The following is a 17,506-nucleotide window of genomic DNA, read 5'->3' on the forward strand; positions in this document are numbered from 1 at the left end:
TCGCCGACTTTCCCACTAGGTCTAAATCAGGCATAATAGAAGAATAACAGATAAATAGTAACCAACTAAATAAATGCAACTAATATGCCTGAACAAGATATAATCAATAAAGATGCTCAAATAGAATGCTCATGATGAATGCAAGATCTCATTGTCCATTACTCAATTTCTTGGCTAACCGATAGGTTTCGCCCTCAATAGACTCACCAACTCAAATCCCTAATATCGGGAAGATACTCGCCACAACCCGAAGGGATCGTCCTCTAGGAAAAACACCAATCCAGTGATGACACTCCGGAGCTCATCGCTCGAGGTGGAGATACCACTCTCGAGCCAAGACTTATAGGCGAGTATGATCCAATCCTTAACTTTAAAGATGTCAAGTTCAATCCATTCCTTAACTATAAGGATGCAATACTCAATCAAACCTTATCTATAAGGTTGCCTCAACTATGAGGTCGTTATGTCACTATATTAATTAATAAAATAATTAACAATGTATGCTGTTAATTAGTAATTTAATTAACCACAAGTAATTTAATTAATTCATTAATTAATTTATGGTCAGATAATTAGTTAATAAAATAATTATATTGGTCAACTATTATATTAATTAAAAAGCTAATAAAATAATTAAAATTATATCTTCTTTAATTAAGTTTGTTCTCAAGTTAGAACAATCTTGCTTTTCAAAAAAGCTAGAACAATAGTTCCAAGTTTATACCAATTTATACAAGTTTATTCTACAAAACTGAAAACGACTGTTCGTGAGCTCCCAAAATAGTGTTTGAGAACAAGTGGGGGGCCGAATAAGGGTTTATTCACTCACTTGTTCCTCAACCAATTACACTCTCGGAAAGTTTAGTTGCCTGCTTGATATAAGTGCCATTGTCTTAATTGGCATGCCACGAGAGGGGAACTCGTTTACGTCTCAGCAAATTTGTTTCAGGGAAGATGATTTAGTTTTAGGGCATATATATCAATGAAAAAAATTAGTTTTTTATGGACATGCAAAATTGGATATTAATATTCATGTAGCTAGCACTCTAATAGTCTTATATTAGGTACTTTGAAAATTTAGTTTCTTTTATAATGACGTTCTCTAGGGTTAAATTCACTGAAATTATCAAAACTTTCATATTTTCCACCCGAATTTTAAAAATTTGCAACAACCTAGAGTTAGATTTTATAAACATAAAGTGGTTAACATTAGCCAAATGTAATAAATGGCGAATGCCAGCAACATTGAAGTGACTATTTGATGTTAAAATACAATATTACATTTTGAAAATTAAATTTTAACATTTGATTTTACAAACTAAATGTGATAAATATGATCACTTACAGAAGAACACTCATTAATACTGTTGGTATGCATTCTTTTTTTTTTTCCCTTAGTAATTGACTAATGCTAACTTACTTTAAATTGATAAAATATAATTTTTTTATTAAATACAAATTTATCTAATTAAATATGAAATTTAAAAATTTCATAAAATTTTTAAATTTTAGATGATTATTTATAAATCAAAAAAAGTTGAGTGGCTCTTATATCTTTAAAACTTCTATTAAATTGGCAAGCCATGGAACCTCGTAGCTTTTGGTTCGGAAATAAGGGGAGGAACAAGCCCTTATTCTTTCTTTTGGTCCCAAAACGGTATTTTTAGTATACGAGAACAGTAGTTCTCCCATCTCTGAAATAATAAGCTGGTATAACCTAATATAATCTTAAAATAGGTGTTCCACCCTTCCTCCTGGAAAAAACTTGTTCCCAAATGAAAACAAGGTTAATTAAAATCTAATTTGATTTTATGTTATTAAATTATTAATTAATCTAATTAATGTATTTAATTCATTACCTATTGCTTAAATAGTAAAATAATTAATTAATTTATTATTTATAATTAATTAATTAAAATTAATGATGTTATTATAATAAATTAATTTATTTTTATTAAATAATTAAATAATTAATTTATTATAATATTTATAGCTAATAAATTTATTAATTTATTGAATTATTTTTAATTAATATTTTGCTGTTAATTAATTAGATAAATTATTTTTAATTTAAATTTATTACTCTCATTCCCCTGCTCCAATCTAACAATCTAAATACTATTTAACCTATTTTCAAAAATAATTTAATTTTCATTCAAACGTAAAATTTATATAATTTATGTTTATACTCCAATTTCTATTTTTGAAATAAGTAATGTTTACTCATACCTGAATCAAGGTAACTAATTGGTTGCTTGTGGGAAAGGTTGATTCACACGCGGTACCGTCAGTCCCTAACAAATGGGTGCTTAAAGGGCTTAGCACCAAAATTCAATTCTGTACCGGTACCTACGTAAATGGGTGTTTAAAAATAATTTATTGAACCGACCGTCCATAAAGCAAGTGGCAAAAGGCTTGGTGGTTGATATCCGGGACCCAAGTTCGAATCCCAGTTGATTCACATTTTCAGCTAAGTTTATTTCTAAATGAAATAAACGAAGCGGGTAGCGTGCTATCTATCTCTCTCAAAAAAAAAAAAAAGAGTTTATTGACACCAACCGTCTCTAGAGTAAGTGGTAATAGACTTGGTGATTGGTATCCGAGATCCCAAGTTCGAATCCTTTACACCTGGTTTGGATTGGGTACAATATGGGGTATAAGGGCTTTATACCCCATCTTGTACCCAAACGCTGTTGTGTGAAGGTGGGAACTATAGTTCCCACCCCGGGTGGAAACAAGCTTTTCCCAAACTTGTTGCCACCCCCTGGGTATAGAGAGAGAGAGAGAGAGAGAGAGTGTGTGTTTTGTTTTAAAATAGAATTTAAATTTTTAGAATTTAAAATTTTTAATTTTAAAATTAAAATTGTAAATTGTAAATTCTAAATTTTAAAGTTTAAAATTTAAATTTGATATTATAAATTTTTAAATTTTAAATTTGATATTTTATATATTTCAAATTTAAATTTGGTCTTAAATTTAAAATTTAAAATTTATAATTTTGAATATTTAAATTTTAAATTTTAATTTCAAATTTTAAAATTTAAAAGTTAAAATTTTTAATTTAAAATTATAAGTTTATGTAATATACCGAAAATTCGGAAAATAAATATCGAACTTTAGTCAAATTGACCAAAGTGCGAGAATGGTATACTTCAGAAAGTTCGAAGGTGTTAAAATGATCAAAAGTGCATTATGGGAGGTTTTCGAGAGCTAAAGAATCAAAAATCTGCAAACTGCAGTTTTTGAGCTCTCAGGGACCGGTCCATGGTGGGAGAGACCGGTCCCCGAACGCGTGAGAAATGAGAAAAGCTGAAAATCGGCTAAGTCCCAGAAAACCAGCTCTCGAGAACCGGTCCCTGCGGGGAGAGACCGGTCCCCGAGAGACCGGTCCCCCAGTGAGAGACCGGTTGCATCGCGCGTGCGCCCTGCTGCCCGCGGGGAGAGCTCTCTGGGACCGGTCCCAAGTCGGGAGACCGGTTCTCGAACACGAATTCTGCCCAGTTTGGGCAGTTTAATAAAATGAAAGCTGAGGTGTTTATTTGCAAAAGTGCAATATATGGGTTATGATATGAGGGTTTTGGGACATTTTTCTCATTCTCTCCCTCACACTCCCTCTCTTCTCTCTTTCTCTCTCTAGAAGATAAGGAGGAGAAGAAGAAGACAGAGAAAAAAAAGGAAAAGAAAGGAAAAGAAGAAGAAGAAAGTGGAGAAGAAGAAGAAGGAGTGAAGAAACTCCCTCTCCCTCATCTCTAGCTTGTAGGAGGGAAAACTTTGAGGTAAGCTTTGAACCCTATTCATGGTAAAACCCTAAAATGTGAACTAAATGACCTAGAAATGATTTTAATTGAGCCTAATGGATATTTCAAGCTTTCTTTTGCTTGTGGATGAGATCAAAATCATGGATTGGGTGTATAGTGAAGCTTAGAGGTAAGCTTCTACCCCTCTCTTGGTAGAACCCAAACTAGGATTTTGGTAGAGTTAAGAATGGTTTTAATGTAGCCTCTAGAGTAGATTGAAGCTTATTTTGCTTCCTAATAAGATCAAACCCTAGATTTTGATATATGTTATGAGCTAGGGCACCCAAATTGTGAGGGATTCAAAGTGAAATTGACTCTCTAGAAACCTAATTGGGGGTATTTTCGACTCGTTGGTGCGCTCGGATTGACGTTACGAAAAGCCGATGTAAAGATATGAGCGAAAAGCCTAATTTGGCTTCGTTTTGCCGCAGGTAGCAAACTAAGAGGCTAAAAATCCCAAGAAAATCACCGTAGCATCCTAGTACGCCTACGAGGTGGGTGGTGCTATCCAAACTTGTTGGAATTCTCTCTATACCTAATGCGTCATTTAATTGAGCATTTATGTATATGTTGTTGCATGCATTGTAGGGTAAAATGTGATGTTATATAAGTGAATGTTGCAGGATGTGAGTAGACGTGCATTTCTAGTTGGTTGAGAACCTATAACACCCTATATATGCATGAGAGGTAATGTGAGAACCTAATGAGATTAAAGAACAAAGTGACATAAAAGCATAGATCGAGTGGCATTCGAAAGTATATAGTCGACACTAGAGTTAGTGTGTGGCATCAAAGAATCAATGTGATGAAAAGAACAATGATAATGGTTAAAGTTGATGCAGAGTGTGGCATAAAGAACGAGTAAAGTAAAAGAACGATGATTGCTAGGGTTAGCAAAATAAAGTGATGTAAAGAACACTAGAGTTAATGTAAAGACAATGATTGAACCATATATCCTTAGAGTTAAGGATCGATCATACTTGCTATGAGTTCCGTGCTCGAGGGCGGTCGCTCCCCCTCGAGCGATGCGCTCCGGAGTTTTTGCATCACGGGTTGGAGTAAACCCGAGGACGGTCTTAGCGGGAGGCAGCTGAGGGCCCGCGATGATGGACTTAATGTAAGCAAGTTAATGTGGCGAATCCCCGGGTTAGCCGTGAGATTAAAGAACAAAAAACAAAGAACAAAGATTAAAGAATAAAGAGTAAAGAACAAGAACTTGCATACTTGCATGATTTATATTGAGTATATTTCTTGCTTTATTGTTCAGGCATATTAGCATCATGATTATAGTTGGGTTATTATTCTGCTTATTCTTTCTATTATGCCTGAGTCAGTCCTATTGAAAAAGTCGGTGAGATTGGGGCCGAACCCACTGGGAACTTTGTTGTAGTTCTGACCCAACTATTTTCACAGAGCCGAGACCGAGCGAGCCGGCGAGCAACCGCGGTAAAGGTATCGCATCTTAGTCAGAGGCCACCAGCGTTGGATTATATTTTGTTAGTAGTATACCCTTTTATCATCTTTTGCATTTGATGATTTAAGATGTTGATGTATAAAGCAAAGAAAGAAAGATTGTAAAGTTTATTTTGAGACATTGTGATGTAAAAAGAAATGATACAGGTGATGTAATGAAATGTAAAGAATCATGAATATGAAGGTTAAATACAATGTATGTGGTCAAAAGTGAATCATAGTACTTGTATAGATGTTTAGTTTCCTTTCTTTCACTCATGACTATTGCTTGCCCTCGTGTAAGCCGTTTGTGTATATTTTCGCTAGTGCACTTCTTGTTTGAAAATGTACAGGTGATGAGCCTTGGGCGGATGGAAGAAACTCTGTCCGTTCGGCGTCTGTTTGACGTGCTCGGGCCGGCCCAAATTGGTATCGATCCCGGGACGTGACAGTTTAAAATTTAAAAATTTAAATTCAAGTACAGGGCTAATATTATTATTTTCTATTTATAATCATCAACTATTTCTCTTATTCCCAATAACCATCCAAACACAATTTTTCTAGTTTCAGCTTATACTCACATTTTCATCCAAACAAAAAAAATCCTTATTCTTACAAAAATCTATATTTGTACCTATACCTGGAATAATTAGTTCCTACTAATTCGCGAACCAAACGAAGCCTGATTGCTTCACATTTTCAGCTAAATTTATTTCTAAATAAAATAAACGAAGTGGGTAGCGTACTACCTATCTCTCTAAAAAAAAAAGAGTTTATTGATTTTGTATGAGTTAAGTGGTTTCAATGATTTTTTCAGCAAGTGCTATTGGATATTTTCGTAATACTGCACTGAAGTGAGTTCCTAAAAGGGTGAGTTTGGATTCCTGTAAAACTGCTCTGAAAATTTCTTTTCGGTTGAAAATTTTTTTTTCGATGTTTGGTTGCCTGTAAAAATTTTTTTTTACAGATTCTCTGAAAAACTCAAGTTTTCGTTTTTCGCTTGCCGTCCACGGAAAACGAAAACCTATTGATGAAAAAAGCACGACTCAAGAGAGGTTTGAGCACGCAGTCCACGAAGTCATCCTCGCCTCGTGGACCGCGTGAGACGAAGATGTACTCGCGAAACCGAAAACGCATTGAAAAAAGACGCGGCTCAAGAGGTTTGAGCATGCGGTCCACGAGGTCATCCTTGCCTCGTGGACCGCATTAGAGGGAGGTCTACAGTGGACCTCCCTCTCATTATATATATATATATATNATATATATATATATATTAGTTATAAATATATATTTATTTATTATATATTCATTTATTTTTATATAAAAATATTATTATATAATATTTTATTTATAAATTTATAATTATTTATTAATATTTTTAAATATATAACTCTTATATATTATGTAATAAATTTATTATAATTTTAAATATATTTAATATATTATAATAATTATATATATAGTATATTAATAATTATATAATAATAATAATAAAATATATATTAAATAAGTTTTCATCTATTTTTCTTTTCCTTTCAACCAAACAAGCATCATGAAAAGTTATTTTTCTTTTTCTACAAACCAAAAACTAAATTATGTAAAAAAAAATTTCCACCGAAAATTTTTTCTACCGAAATTTTTTTTTTCCAGTTTTACGTCGAACCAAACAGCACCTAAATGTTAGTTTTAAAAGTAACTGACCTAAGCACATTACAACAAATCTCATAATAAATTTAGGAAGAATTCACCAAGACCAAAGCATCCGGGATGCACTAACACGTGGACTCGCCCCGCAATTATTCTAATTTACTGGTGAAATTTTTTACTTTCCAAGTAAAAACGCCGAATAATACTAGATCAATTATTCCTACGTACTAAAAACGAGACATATTTGATTCACCTCTTTTTGACTGAGAAATAAAAATAAGAATAGATGAATTTATTTGTGTGTGTTTGGTACGCGAAAATTTTATTCCGATTCTGATTTTCGGATGAATGAGACTCCTTTAATCTCCTTTTTTTAGTCCGACCTACGAAATTGAATTTCGGCCCAAAGGATTTATTTTATAAAAATATCTCAATTATATTTTATATTTTTTTTACTTAAAATTTAATTTGATTTTTGACTTTAATTATAAATTAAAATATAAATTTAAAATTTAAAATTAAAATTTTTAATTCTAGATTTTTATTTGGAAATTAAATTAAAATATAAATTCAATCAACCATTTTGAAATTGATAATAAATTAAAATTAAAATTTAAATTTAATTTTAAGTTTGAATCTGAATCAAATGGAAAATTAGTTTTATATTTTGAATTGTCCACTTAATTTTAAATTATAAATTTTTTTAAAAATTATATTTAAAATTGTGGCATATCATTTCAATTTTTTGATGTAAATTTTTAATATTCAACTTTTAATTTGAATTTAAATTATAAATTTAATTTTATGTTTTGAGGTGTAAACTCATTTTTAAATTATTTTTATATTTTCTATTTAATTTTAATTTAATTATTTTTGATAATTAATTTTTTTTTTACAATACTGAAAGTAGGAATCAATCATACATACTGATTCTGATTGTTATTTTGAACCAAGCATATTGAAAGATTTTATAATTTTGTTTTTAATTTCTGTCCAAAAGTAATAAATTTATTTAAACTCCCGTTACTATAAAATTAGGCGTAAAATAAAATTTATACCGGACTGTTAAATAAGGTAATAGCTATTTCTCGGATTCTCGGAGAAGACTTGTAAACGAAGTAGAAAACAGGCGTCCAATCAATATACAGCGCGACCGGGGCTCCTCGTATCGGGCGCAAAAGAAAAAAAGAAAAGAAAAGAAAAGGAAGAAAAAGAAAAGAGAGAAAAGCAAAAGAAACTGCGGAAAGCCACCGCGTCTTTCTTTTTGTTTTTTTTTTTCCCTTCTCTCTAGTGTCTTTTTCTTTTATTTAATATATTCCGCCGCGTCATCTCCGACGGCAAGAGACGCCGTCAATTGCTCCGCTTACTACTTTCTCTTCGCTCCCACAGTCCCACTCCTCTCGAGTCGACCCCCGATCCCCGCTCCGGAGATTAGTTAGGGCGTCCGCGGGTCTATTAATGGAAGCTGGCCTCGCCCTCGCCCTCGTTGTGCTGGTCCTCCTCCTCCAGGCCGGCGCCAACTCGTCGTCCCCGATCGGCATCAACTACGGGCAGGTCGGCGACGACCTCCCCTCCCCGGCGTCCGTCGTCCCGCTGCTCCGCTCCCTCGGCGCCGCCCGCGTGCGCCTCTACGACGCCGACCCCAGCGTGCTGTCGGCCCTGGCCGGCACCTGCGTGGAGCTCGCCGTCGGCCTCCCCGACAGCCTCGTCCCGCGGCTCCGCGAGCCCGGCGCCGCCGCCGCCTGGGTCCGGTCGGCCCTCCTCCCCCACGTGCCCGCCGCCAACGTCTCCCTCGTCACCGTCGGCAACGAGGTCCTCTCCGGCAACGACTCGGCCCTCGCCCGCGCCCTCGTGCCCGCCATGGACGCCCTCCGCGCCGCCCTCGACGCCGCCGGGCTCGGGGGCCGCGTGGCCGTGACCACCGCGCACTCGCTCGCCGTCCTCGCGTCCTCGTTCCCGCCCTCGTCCGCCGCGTTCCGGCGCGAGCTCCTCCCCTTCGTGGGCCCGCTCCTGGACTTCCACGCGCGGACCCGCTCGCCCTTCCTCGTGAACGCCTACCCCTACTTCGCCTACAAGGCGGATCCCGAGCGGGTCGACATCGACTACGCGCTCTTCGGGCCCAACCCGGGGGTGGTGGACCCCGGCACGGGCCTGCGCTACGAGAACATGCTGCACGCGCAGGTGGACGCCGTGCGCGCGGCGATCGCGCGCGCGGGGAAGGAGGCCGGGGAGGTGGAGGTGGTGGTGTCGGAGACGGGGTGGCCGTCGGCGGGGGACGAGGGCGAGGCCGGGGCGACGCCCGAGAACGCCGCCAGGTACAACGGCAACCTCATGCGGATGGTCGCCGAGGGCAGGGGCACCCCCTCCGCGCCCGGCAGGCCGCTGCGGCCTACGTCTTCGCCTCTTCAACGAGAACCTCAGCCGGACCGCATCGGAGCGCCACTACGGCTCTTCAACCCGACGGCACGCCGCCTACGACCTCGACCTCCGCCTCGCCCTCCGTCCTCCCGGAACTCACCGGCGCCGCAGCAGATGGGCTGAATCGCCCTCGGGCCTTCTTCTTCCTCTCTACCGGTTACTACACCATCTCGTCTGCTATGGTAATTAATTATATATCATTCCGGCTAATTGTGCTTCTCTCCTAGCTTCCACTTAATTATTTATATATATATATATAATATATATATATAATATAATATATATAATTATATTTAAAAAAAATTATTATCTACTTAAATTTGGAAAAAAAAAAACAAAAAAACCATGCATAAGGATCGTACATGTAGATCTAGCTTGAATGTTATGATAAATTTAAGATTGAGTCTCTATTGCTTTGGGCGTAAAAGTTTTAATCAATTTCAATACTGAATGTACCTCGTCTGTTTCGAAGGCCCAAGTTACAAATAACTAATTTGTAAATTTATTGAAATACTTCAATTCTGCATTTGAACACCTAATTACTTTGTAGCATACGTAATAGGTTTACAACAGTACAAAGAAGGTATACTATTTTACAGTTACTAGAACTATAAAAGTTAGTAATTTATTACGTTTTATTACTTTTTTATTTTTATTTTAAAATTAAGTGCAACTAATTATTTTTAATCCTTTTTTTTTTATCTAGAATTAAACTATAGCATTTCATTTCTATCAACTACTCACACAGCGATTATGTAGAATAAAAAACATTAAGGTTTTTTTATTTTTTTATTTTTTATTTTTTTATGTGAGTGTATAAGTTTGCCTTTTGAATTTGTTCATGATTTAATTCTTCTTGTATTTTTATAGAAGGAGAGATCGTGTTGGAAGGAAAGAATGTGGGCGCTGCTGGCGACTGTCGTGGGGCTGCTTTTGGAGTTCGCTTGAAATGATGATGGTGGATAATGATCAATATTTTTTGGTTAATTAATTTGATTTTTCATTTAGTTTGTCTATTTAGATGGTCAATCTCTTCTGCAAAAGAGGAAAAAGCAGCCACACTCATTGATTGGTAGAAATTAGAATTGAGAACACGACAATTGGGAAGTTATCGGTTAGATTAGGGAGACTTTTAACTTGAATATGTTGATTCCGCATTCATTTGTTGGACGGCTAAAGATTTGCTGCACCAGTATTGGTTTCATCACATGGTCGATGAGGAAGCCTCTAATCTATCCGTGTGTTTTAGGATAAAAGAGTATACCGTAAAAATAATAATAATAATAATGAAAGTAGCATGAATACTTTATTTCATTAGATGTGTAGAGTGAGAAAGAAATTACAACAAAGCTGGGTTTAGCTATATGTTTTTAGAAGAATTTATGATAATATATGTTGTTATTTTTGTTTAATGCCTTATTTGCTTATTTTTTAAAATAATTGCTAAGTTTTGGTAAAAAGTCATTTCTTGTTTTTTTTGGATAAATGCTATTATATATCTAAATCCGGGTATACATATCGTATATGTCACCCATTCAATGGCAGGATATTTTTATTAGTCACATCAAATGACTAGTAAGTGACTCTCACCCATTAAAATACTAATACATAATTTGACGATTTTCTGAGTATACGTGGTGCCTTTTTCCACCTCCACGAATTCTTTTCACCTCTCCATTGTAGTCTTTAGCAAATAAAAACATGTCACGTATTTAGTAGAAATTTTCGACGCACCAATTGAGTAGTATACCGGGTATAAAATATGAATAAAAAAAAAATTTCTATAATATAATAAATTATTAAATATTTTATATTTTATAGTATATATTATACTATATTTTATATTTTATTTTATAATACTAACTATTAGGTATTTTATGAATCATCTAATATACTTACGATGTATGAAATATTAATATATATCAGGAGCAAGCAAAAATTTCTTCTCTTTTTCTTAGAACTACGAAAAAGAGCTTTTCAAATAGCCCAGTCCATAATTAAGCATTCTAGCTCTACACTGAATGTATATAATTACATACACTGCATGCTTTAAATCTCTAATAGTGATTTAAAATTTAATTCAGTTCACCTCTCCATTGTAGCCCTTAGCCAATAAAAACATGCCACGTATTCAATAGAAATTTTCGACGCACCAATTGAGCCGTAGACCGGGTATAAAATATGAATAAAAAATAAATTTCTATGATATAATAAATTATTAAATATTTTATATTTTATAGTATATATTATACTATATTTTATATTTTATTTTATAATACTAACTATTAGATATTTTATGAATCATCTAATATACTTACGATGTATGAAATATTAGTATATATCACGTGCAAGCAAAAATTTCTTCTCTTTTTTTTAGAACTATGAAAAAGAGTTTTTCAAAGAGCCCGGTCCATAATTAAGCATTCTCTACACTGAATGTATATAATTACATACATCATATGCTTTAAATCTCTAATAGTGATTTAAAATTTAATTCAGCAAATATATTTAAATTATTAGACTTCATAGCTTAGATATTTAATTATATTTTGATATTAGAAATTAGTTCTCTAATATAAATTGGGGTATATGGTGTGTTAATATACATCATGTGCAAATAATAACATCTTTCTCCAATAAATTTTAGTAAGGTGAAGACAATCTTATCTATTTGCCAATTTAGAATAATTCTTCAAATTTTAACTCTTAAATTAAAAATTTATTTATAAAATAGCTACTAAAAATAGCTTTAGAATAACTCTTATTTATTTAGAATATTTGATTGAATTTTTAAGTAAAGTTATTAGAATACTTTAACTCTACAAATATTGAAAGTTAAAAATATTAGTAAAAAAATAGCTTTTATAATATATAAAAGGATGTTTAAGTTTGTTTTGTATTTTTCATTGTAAGTTTTTTCAATTTTAAGATTTTAAAAATTAGATATATATATTAATTGACTAAAATACTATGTACCCGCCGCAAAGCGCGGTATAGTATACATAATGATTGGGATATATGAGTAGCATTTTTTTTTCCCCTCCATTTTGTTGGTCATTAAAAGACTATTTTATCCTTCAACCTAGAATCATAGTTTGGTGCATTGGACCTTTTGATCCTTTTAAAATAAAAGAAAATCCACTAAAAGAAAACCCTCTGAAGAATGCCGTCAACAGTCCTTATAGAGATGGTTGGCCGTGGGTCTTCCTTTTCAGCAACGGGCACTAGCTTCTCTTTTGAGATCGCAAATTTCAATAGATCCCTCATCGATTTTATGTTGGGATAATTAATTCCTCTTGCAAAGATATTATTTATGTTTTCTTTTGAGACTGTTGTCCTATTTGGAAGTACTATGAGCCGAGTTCCTCAGCTGTTGTTGTCACGCCCTACGTCCCGGGACCGCCAATTTGGTCGGTTCAGGCACGCGGGCAGACCACCGAACGGACAAGGTTTCTCCTATCCGCCCAAGGCTCAACAAAAATCATGTATATCTAGTTTGCCCAGGTAAAACATAATCAACATACATGATTGTGTGAGTGTAATATAAACAAGAGTAAGAGAGAAATACTAGCTATTACATTCCACATCTGAACATTTACATTCAACCACCAAAATACATACATTTGGTTTACATAATTGTTCCAAGATACATATACATCATCCAAGAGTAACCTCTCCCAAAATACATCATGTCTCTCAAAATAATACATATATAGTACTCTAATGCAAAAGAGGCTACTATCTAGGGTGCTATACCCTTACCGCGATCCTCGACCGCCTCGCTCGTGCTAGGCCCTGCAATAAAGTGGGATGAGAACTAACAAAAGTTTCCAGTGGATATGGCCGCCGACCCCGCCGATTTTTTCACTAGGTCTAAGTAGAAGGGTTAGCAATATAATAAATATCTAGCATGCTACTATACCTTAACAATATGATACAATAAACAGGTACAATAAACATGTACTAGCAACTACTATGCTCATGATGCATGCCATTCACAACTCATAACCCAATCATACCGGCTAACCCGAAGGTTAAGCCCCAACTCACAACCAAATCCCACCGGTGAGGAGACTCCAAGCTATGCTCACCTGGGACCGTCTGCTGGGTAGCTACGTTAACCCACCTGAAGTACTCCAGAAGCCAAAGCTTGGGTGGAGCGACCACCGCCAAGCTGATAGACGCAATGTGAGTATGATCCAATCCTCTATCCCGAGGATACCCTACCAACTAGTGGTAACAATGACATGGAAGATACCAATCCCTATCCTCATGTCATGAGTGTTCTCAATTTACTATCCAAATGCACCCTTTTCATGTCACTACGTTTTTAAGTTCACATTGTCATGGCACTATAGAGTTCATTGTCCACAACCCAATCCTCATGCACATAGCCACTATATTCCATCTATTTTTCCTACAATTACTATGAGAGCATGCAAGGAATGGAAAAACGAACACTACTACTCTACAATGCATGAGTTCTATACATGTACATACATAGTCAATATAGTAATATAGATATAAAAGAAAATTTGATTGTTTCGGATAGCACCCCCCACCTCTTTATGATGCCGAGGTGCGAGAATCCAAGCCTCGTGATTTATGGATGTTGTTTCGGCTCGACCCAACGCAAACGAACCAAAAATGGTTGTCATGCCCCACAACCGCCAATTTGGCCGGTTCGGGCACGTTGAACAGACGCCGAACGGACAGAGTCTCCTCTGTCCGCCCAAAGCTAACAACAACAATCAAGTACAATAAGTTACCCAGGAAACTTAAACAATGTACATGATTCAAGCGAGTAGTTATACAAGCATACAAGAGAGCAAAAGAGAGAAAGTTCTAACTATTACATTTGTCATCCAACATTTACAAATTCAATTACATTTCCATCTCCCAGAATATATACATAAGGTTTACGAGTTCATCATCTAGATACATAAGCAACTATCCAAAATACATCCACATCACATGTCAACCGTGTACACGAGGGTACTCTAATGCAAAGTGGAAAGCTGCTAGCTACTAGGGCGCTATCCCCTTACTGCGGTCCTCGCCCGATGAACTCGAACTAGGCCCTGCAATAAAGTGGGGTGAGAACTACGAATAGATCCCAGTGGGTTCGGCCGCCGACTCTGCCGATCTTCCCACTAGGTCTAAGCAGGCATAAGTAGATAGATAGATAGATAGATAGATATGGAAGCAACATCTACATAGTATGAATTCTACGATCATGCTACTATGCCTCAATCAATATGAATGTATGAATGAACTAAAAGTAATGATGCCAACTATCATGCTACTATGTTCAATAAGTTATGTCATTCATGTGTTCACCCAATCACTTGGCTAACCCGAGGGTTTGCCCACGACTCACAGTGCAATTCCATAGGTAAGGAGACCCTCCCACTCGCAAACCTGAGACCGTTTGCTAGACAGGTACGTTAGTCCATCACGTGATGACTCCGGAGCTCACTACTTGGGTGGAGCGACCATGCCAAGCGAAAACAGACTATGTGAGAATGATCCAATCCTCGCCAACTGAGGATACCCTATCGACTAGGGCTAGTCAATAACACGAGAACTCAACTATCCCTAATGTTCATGTTTAAATGTTCCAACTACACTAAGTCCACATGCAACATATCACAACTTGGGAAATTCATCTATCCCTAATGTTCAAGTTCAAGTGTTTCGTCTACACTATACTCATCATGCCACTCGTCTATGTCATCATTTAGTTTACATGCCACTCGTTATGTCACTACATAAACACTAAGTTCATCACTTGTTTCGGCAATATAGGATCCCAATGTCATAACCCAAATCCTTACATATCCACCACATCATGTGTCCATCTTACACAACAATATCAACTAGAGAATCATATAAGGAATGGAAATGCAATCATAATCGCCCTATAATGCATAAACAATAAGATAGATGCATGGTCGACAATGTAACTAAGACATAGAAAGAAGTTCAACTGCTTCGGGATGACACCCCCCACCTCTAGGTGATGTCACGATGCTAGTAATCCGATTTCGTAATTTTTGGACGTCGCCTCAGCCCTCCAGGCGGAAAAGAAGCCAAAATGGTACTTTTCTTCGATATCTTCGCGTAGACTCGACGGATCGCCGAACCGACTTCACCAGCACGTTAGAATACCTAGCAATTAGGTTTATATGGGTTCAATTTAGATCAAACCCAAACATTTGCAAAAACCCCCTTTTTGAACCCTAATACTCAACTATTGCAAAAATCACCATTTCATCCCATGATTCAAGCAATAATCATCTATTTAGCATCCTAGGGTTCCATTAAAACCATTCTTAGAGTATAAGAACTTAACCCTAAGGATTTACCATTAGAGCTCCAAGTAGCTTACCTCTCCAAGCTACCAAACCAAGGAAGAAGATGAAGAAGATACACTTCCTAGCTTCCTTCTCCACCGATCTCCCCTCTAAATATACCTTGTGGGAGAGCTTCTAGAGAGAGAAAGGGAGAAAAATGAGAGAGATGAGAGAGTTCACCGCTAGAATGAGAGAGGAGTGGTGTGGGGTCTTTTATAAGCTGCTACAATTGAAACAAAACCCTCAATTTCATTTTATTTGCAGCAAACCAACCTACTGTTTCGCAGCACTGCGTACCGGTACGTGGGTGGGCGTCACCGATATGCCCCTGTTCATCTGCCCAAACTCGAGAGCTGATTGTTCTTGGGTGGCTGCGGGGTACCGGTACTCTTTGAATTAGTCACCGGTTAACCAGCCTGACAGAGGCAACCCGAGAGCTGCTACTCTCGGGTACCAGCCTGGTGCCTGTACTCTTCCAATGCTTCACCGGTTAACAATGCTCCAGAATGCAGTTTTGCATTATTTCGATTCTAATTCGCGCCGAGCAATGCTAAAACCTTTCTAACTCACTTGGAGTTCAACTTTAATCCTTCCAACACTATTGGAATGCCACATGGACCATGTCCAAGCATTCTGCTCACCACGCTTTGGTCATTTTGTTCAAAAGTGGTTTAATACGACGAGGATCCACTTTCTTACAATGGTACTTTTTCTCAACGACTCGCCACACGCTCGTAGGAACTCCGATTTAAGTTGTCCATCATTCGGTTTTACCTTCAATTAGGTTTACAAAGGCTCAATTTAGATCAAAACTCATTATAATCAAAAGCCCTCTTTCGAAACCGTAAAAACCCATTATTGCAAGAATTCTCACAACAACTCATGATTCATGCAATAATCTAGTTTAGTATTACCTAGGGTTCCAATACAACTCATTTCTAAGGGATTATACCAAAACCCTAACTCAAAACCCATAAGGCTTATCTCAAACTCAAGCTTCTTCTCAAGCCAATGGTGAAGAAGATGGTAGCTTCACCTCCAAGAAACTTCTTTCCACTATTCTCCACCTTTTGGAGCAAACCCTAGAAGAGAAAGAGAGATTTAGAGAGAGAAAAGGTTTTCTCTTATGTTGGTGTGTGAAGGGGAAATGAGAGAAATGGGTTGAGAACTCATCCATATACTCTCCTATTTGCAACATTTACTCTTTAGCCCCTCCACAACTGGTTTTGCCCAAACCCACCTTTTCACGCGTACGAGGTCCAGACCCTGGCTGCTCGGACCCTACAGCCAGGGTCCGGACCCCGAGAGCATTTCCAGTACGAAATTTTCTGGAAACTCTCCAGCTTTCTCTCCAAGGTTCCTTACACCCTTATAAGTCATTCCGAACCTTCGGAACGCTCAACGGATCTCTCCGAAACATCCAATACCACACTTTGGTCAATTTTGACTAAAGTTCGGTTTAACGCATCGAGGACTCGGTACATTACAATTGTCCTAGTCAAAGGCCTTCCTAGGGAAACATGCAGGAATTAACTTCGGCTTCATGTGAAGACCCTCGAAGCTTGCGCCCTTCGACGGATCAAGTGATTCGGCTGATGAGGGATCGGATCAGCCGAATTCGAAAACCCTTACTGTAAAACAAATTTGGCTCAATAAGCCGAATGGATGAAATGCATAGTAATTGGTTGGCTGAAAGAGCCGAATGCCTTTATATATTGAAATTAAATATGAAAACTTGTACAAACGCGAGTATGCCTTTAGTGCATATAGACTCCGGAAATCTGACTTAGAACTACTCCTACGAAAAGTAGTAGATGCGGAAAAGAAAAATATTAC

General features: G+C 36.8%; 1 protein-coding gene and 1 long non-coding RNA gene across 2 annotated transcripts; both read left to right on the forward strand.

The window, feature by feature from the left end:
- Window positions 8,199-9,370, forward strand: LOC109713243 (glucan endo-1,3-beta-glucosidase 11-like; the record flags this gene model as incomplete). Its single annotated transcript, XM_020237242.1, is given in 3 exon segments — window positions 8,199-9,283; window positions 9,285-9,344; window positions 9,346-9,370. Coding segments are annotated over 3 exon segments (1,014 nt in total), but the record flags the coding sequence as incomplete, so codon positions are not given.
- LOC109712522 lies at window positions 9,387-10,480 on the forward strand. Its single transcript, XR_002216867.1, has 2 exons — window positions 9,387-9,496; window positions 10,185-10,480. It is a non-coding gene; the product is annotated as an uncharacterized LOC109712522 (long non-coding RNA).

Source organism: Ananas comosus, linkage group 7, assembly GCF_001540865.1.
Source record: "Ananas comosus cultivar F153 linkage group 7, ASM154086v1, whole genome shotgun sequence".
Classification (NCBI taxonomy): Eukaryota; Viridiplantae; Streptophyta; class Magnoliopsida; order Poales; family Bromeliaceae; genus Ananas; species Ananas comosus.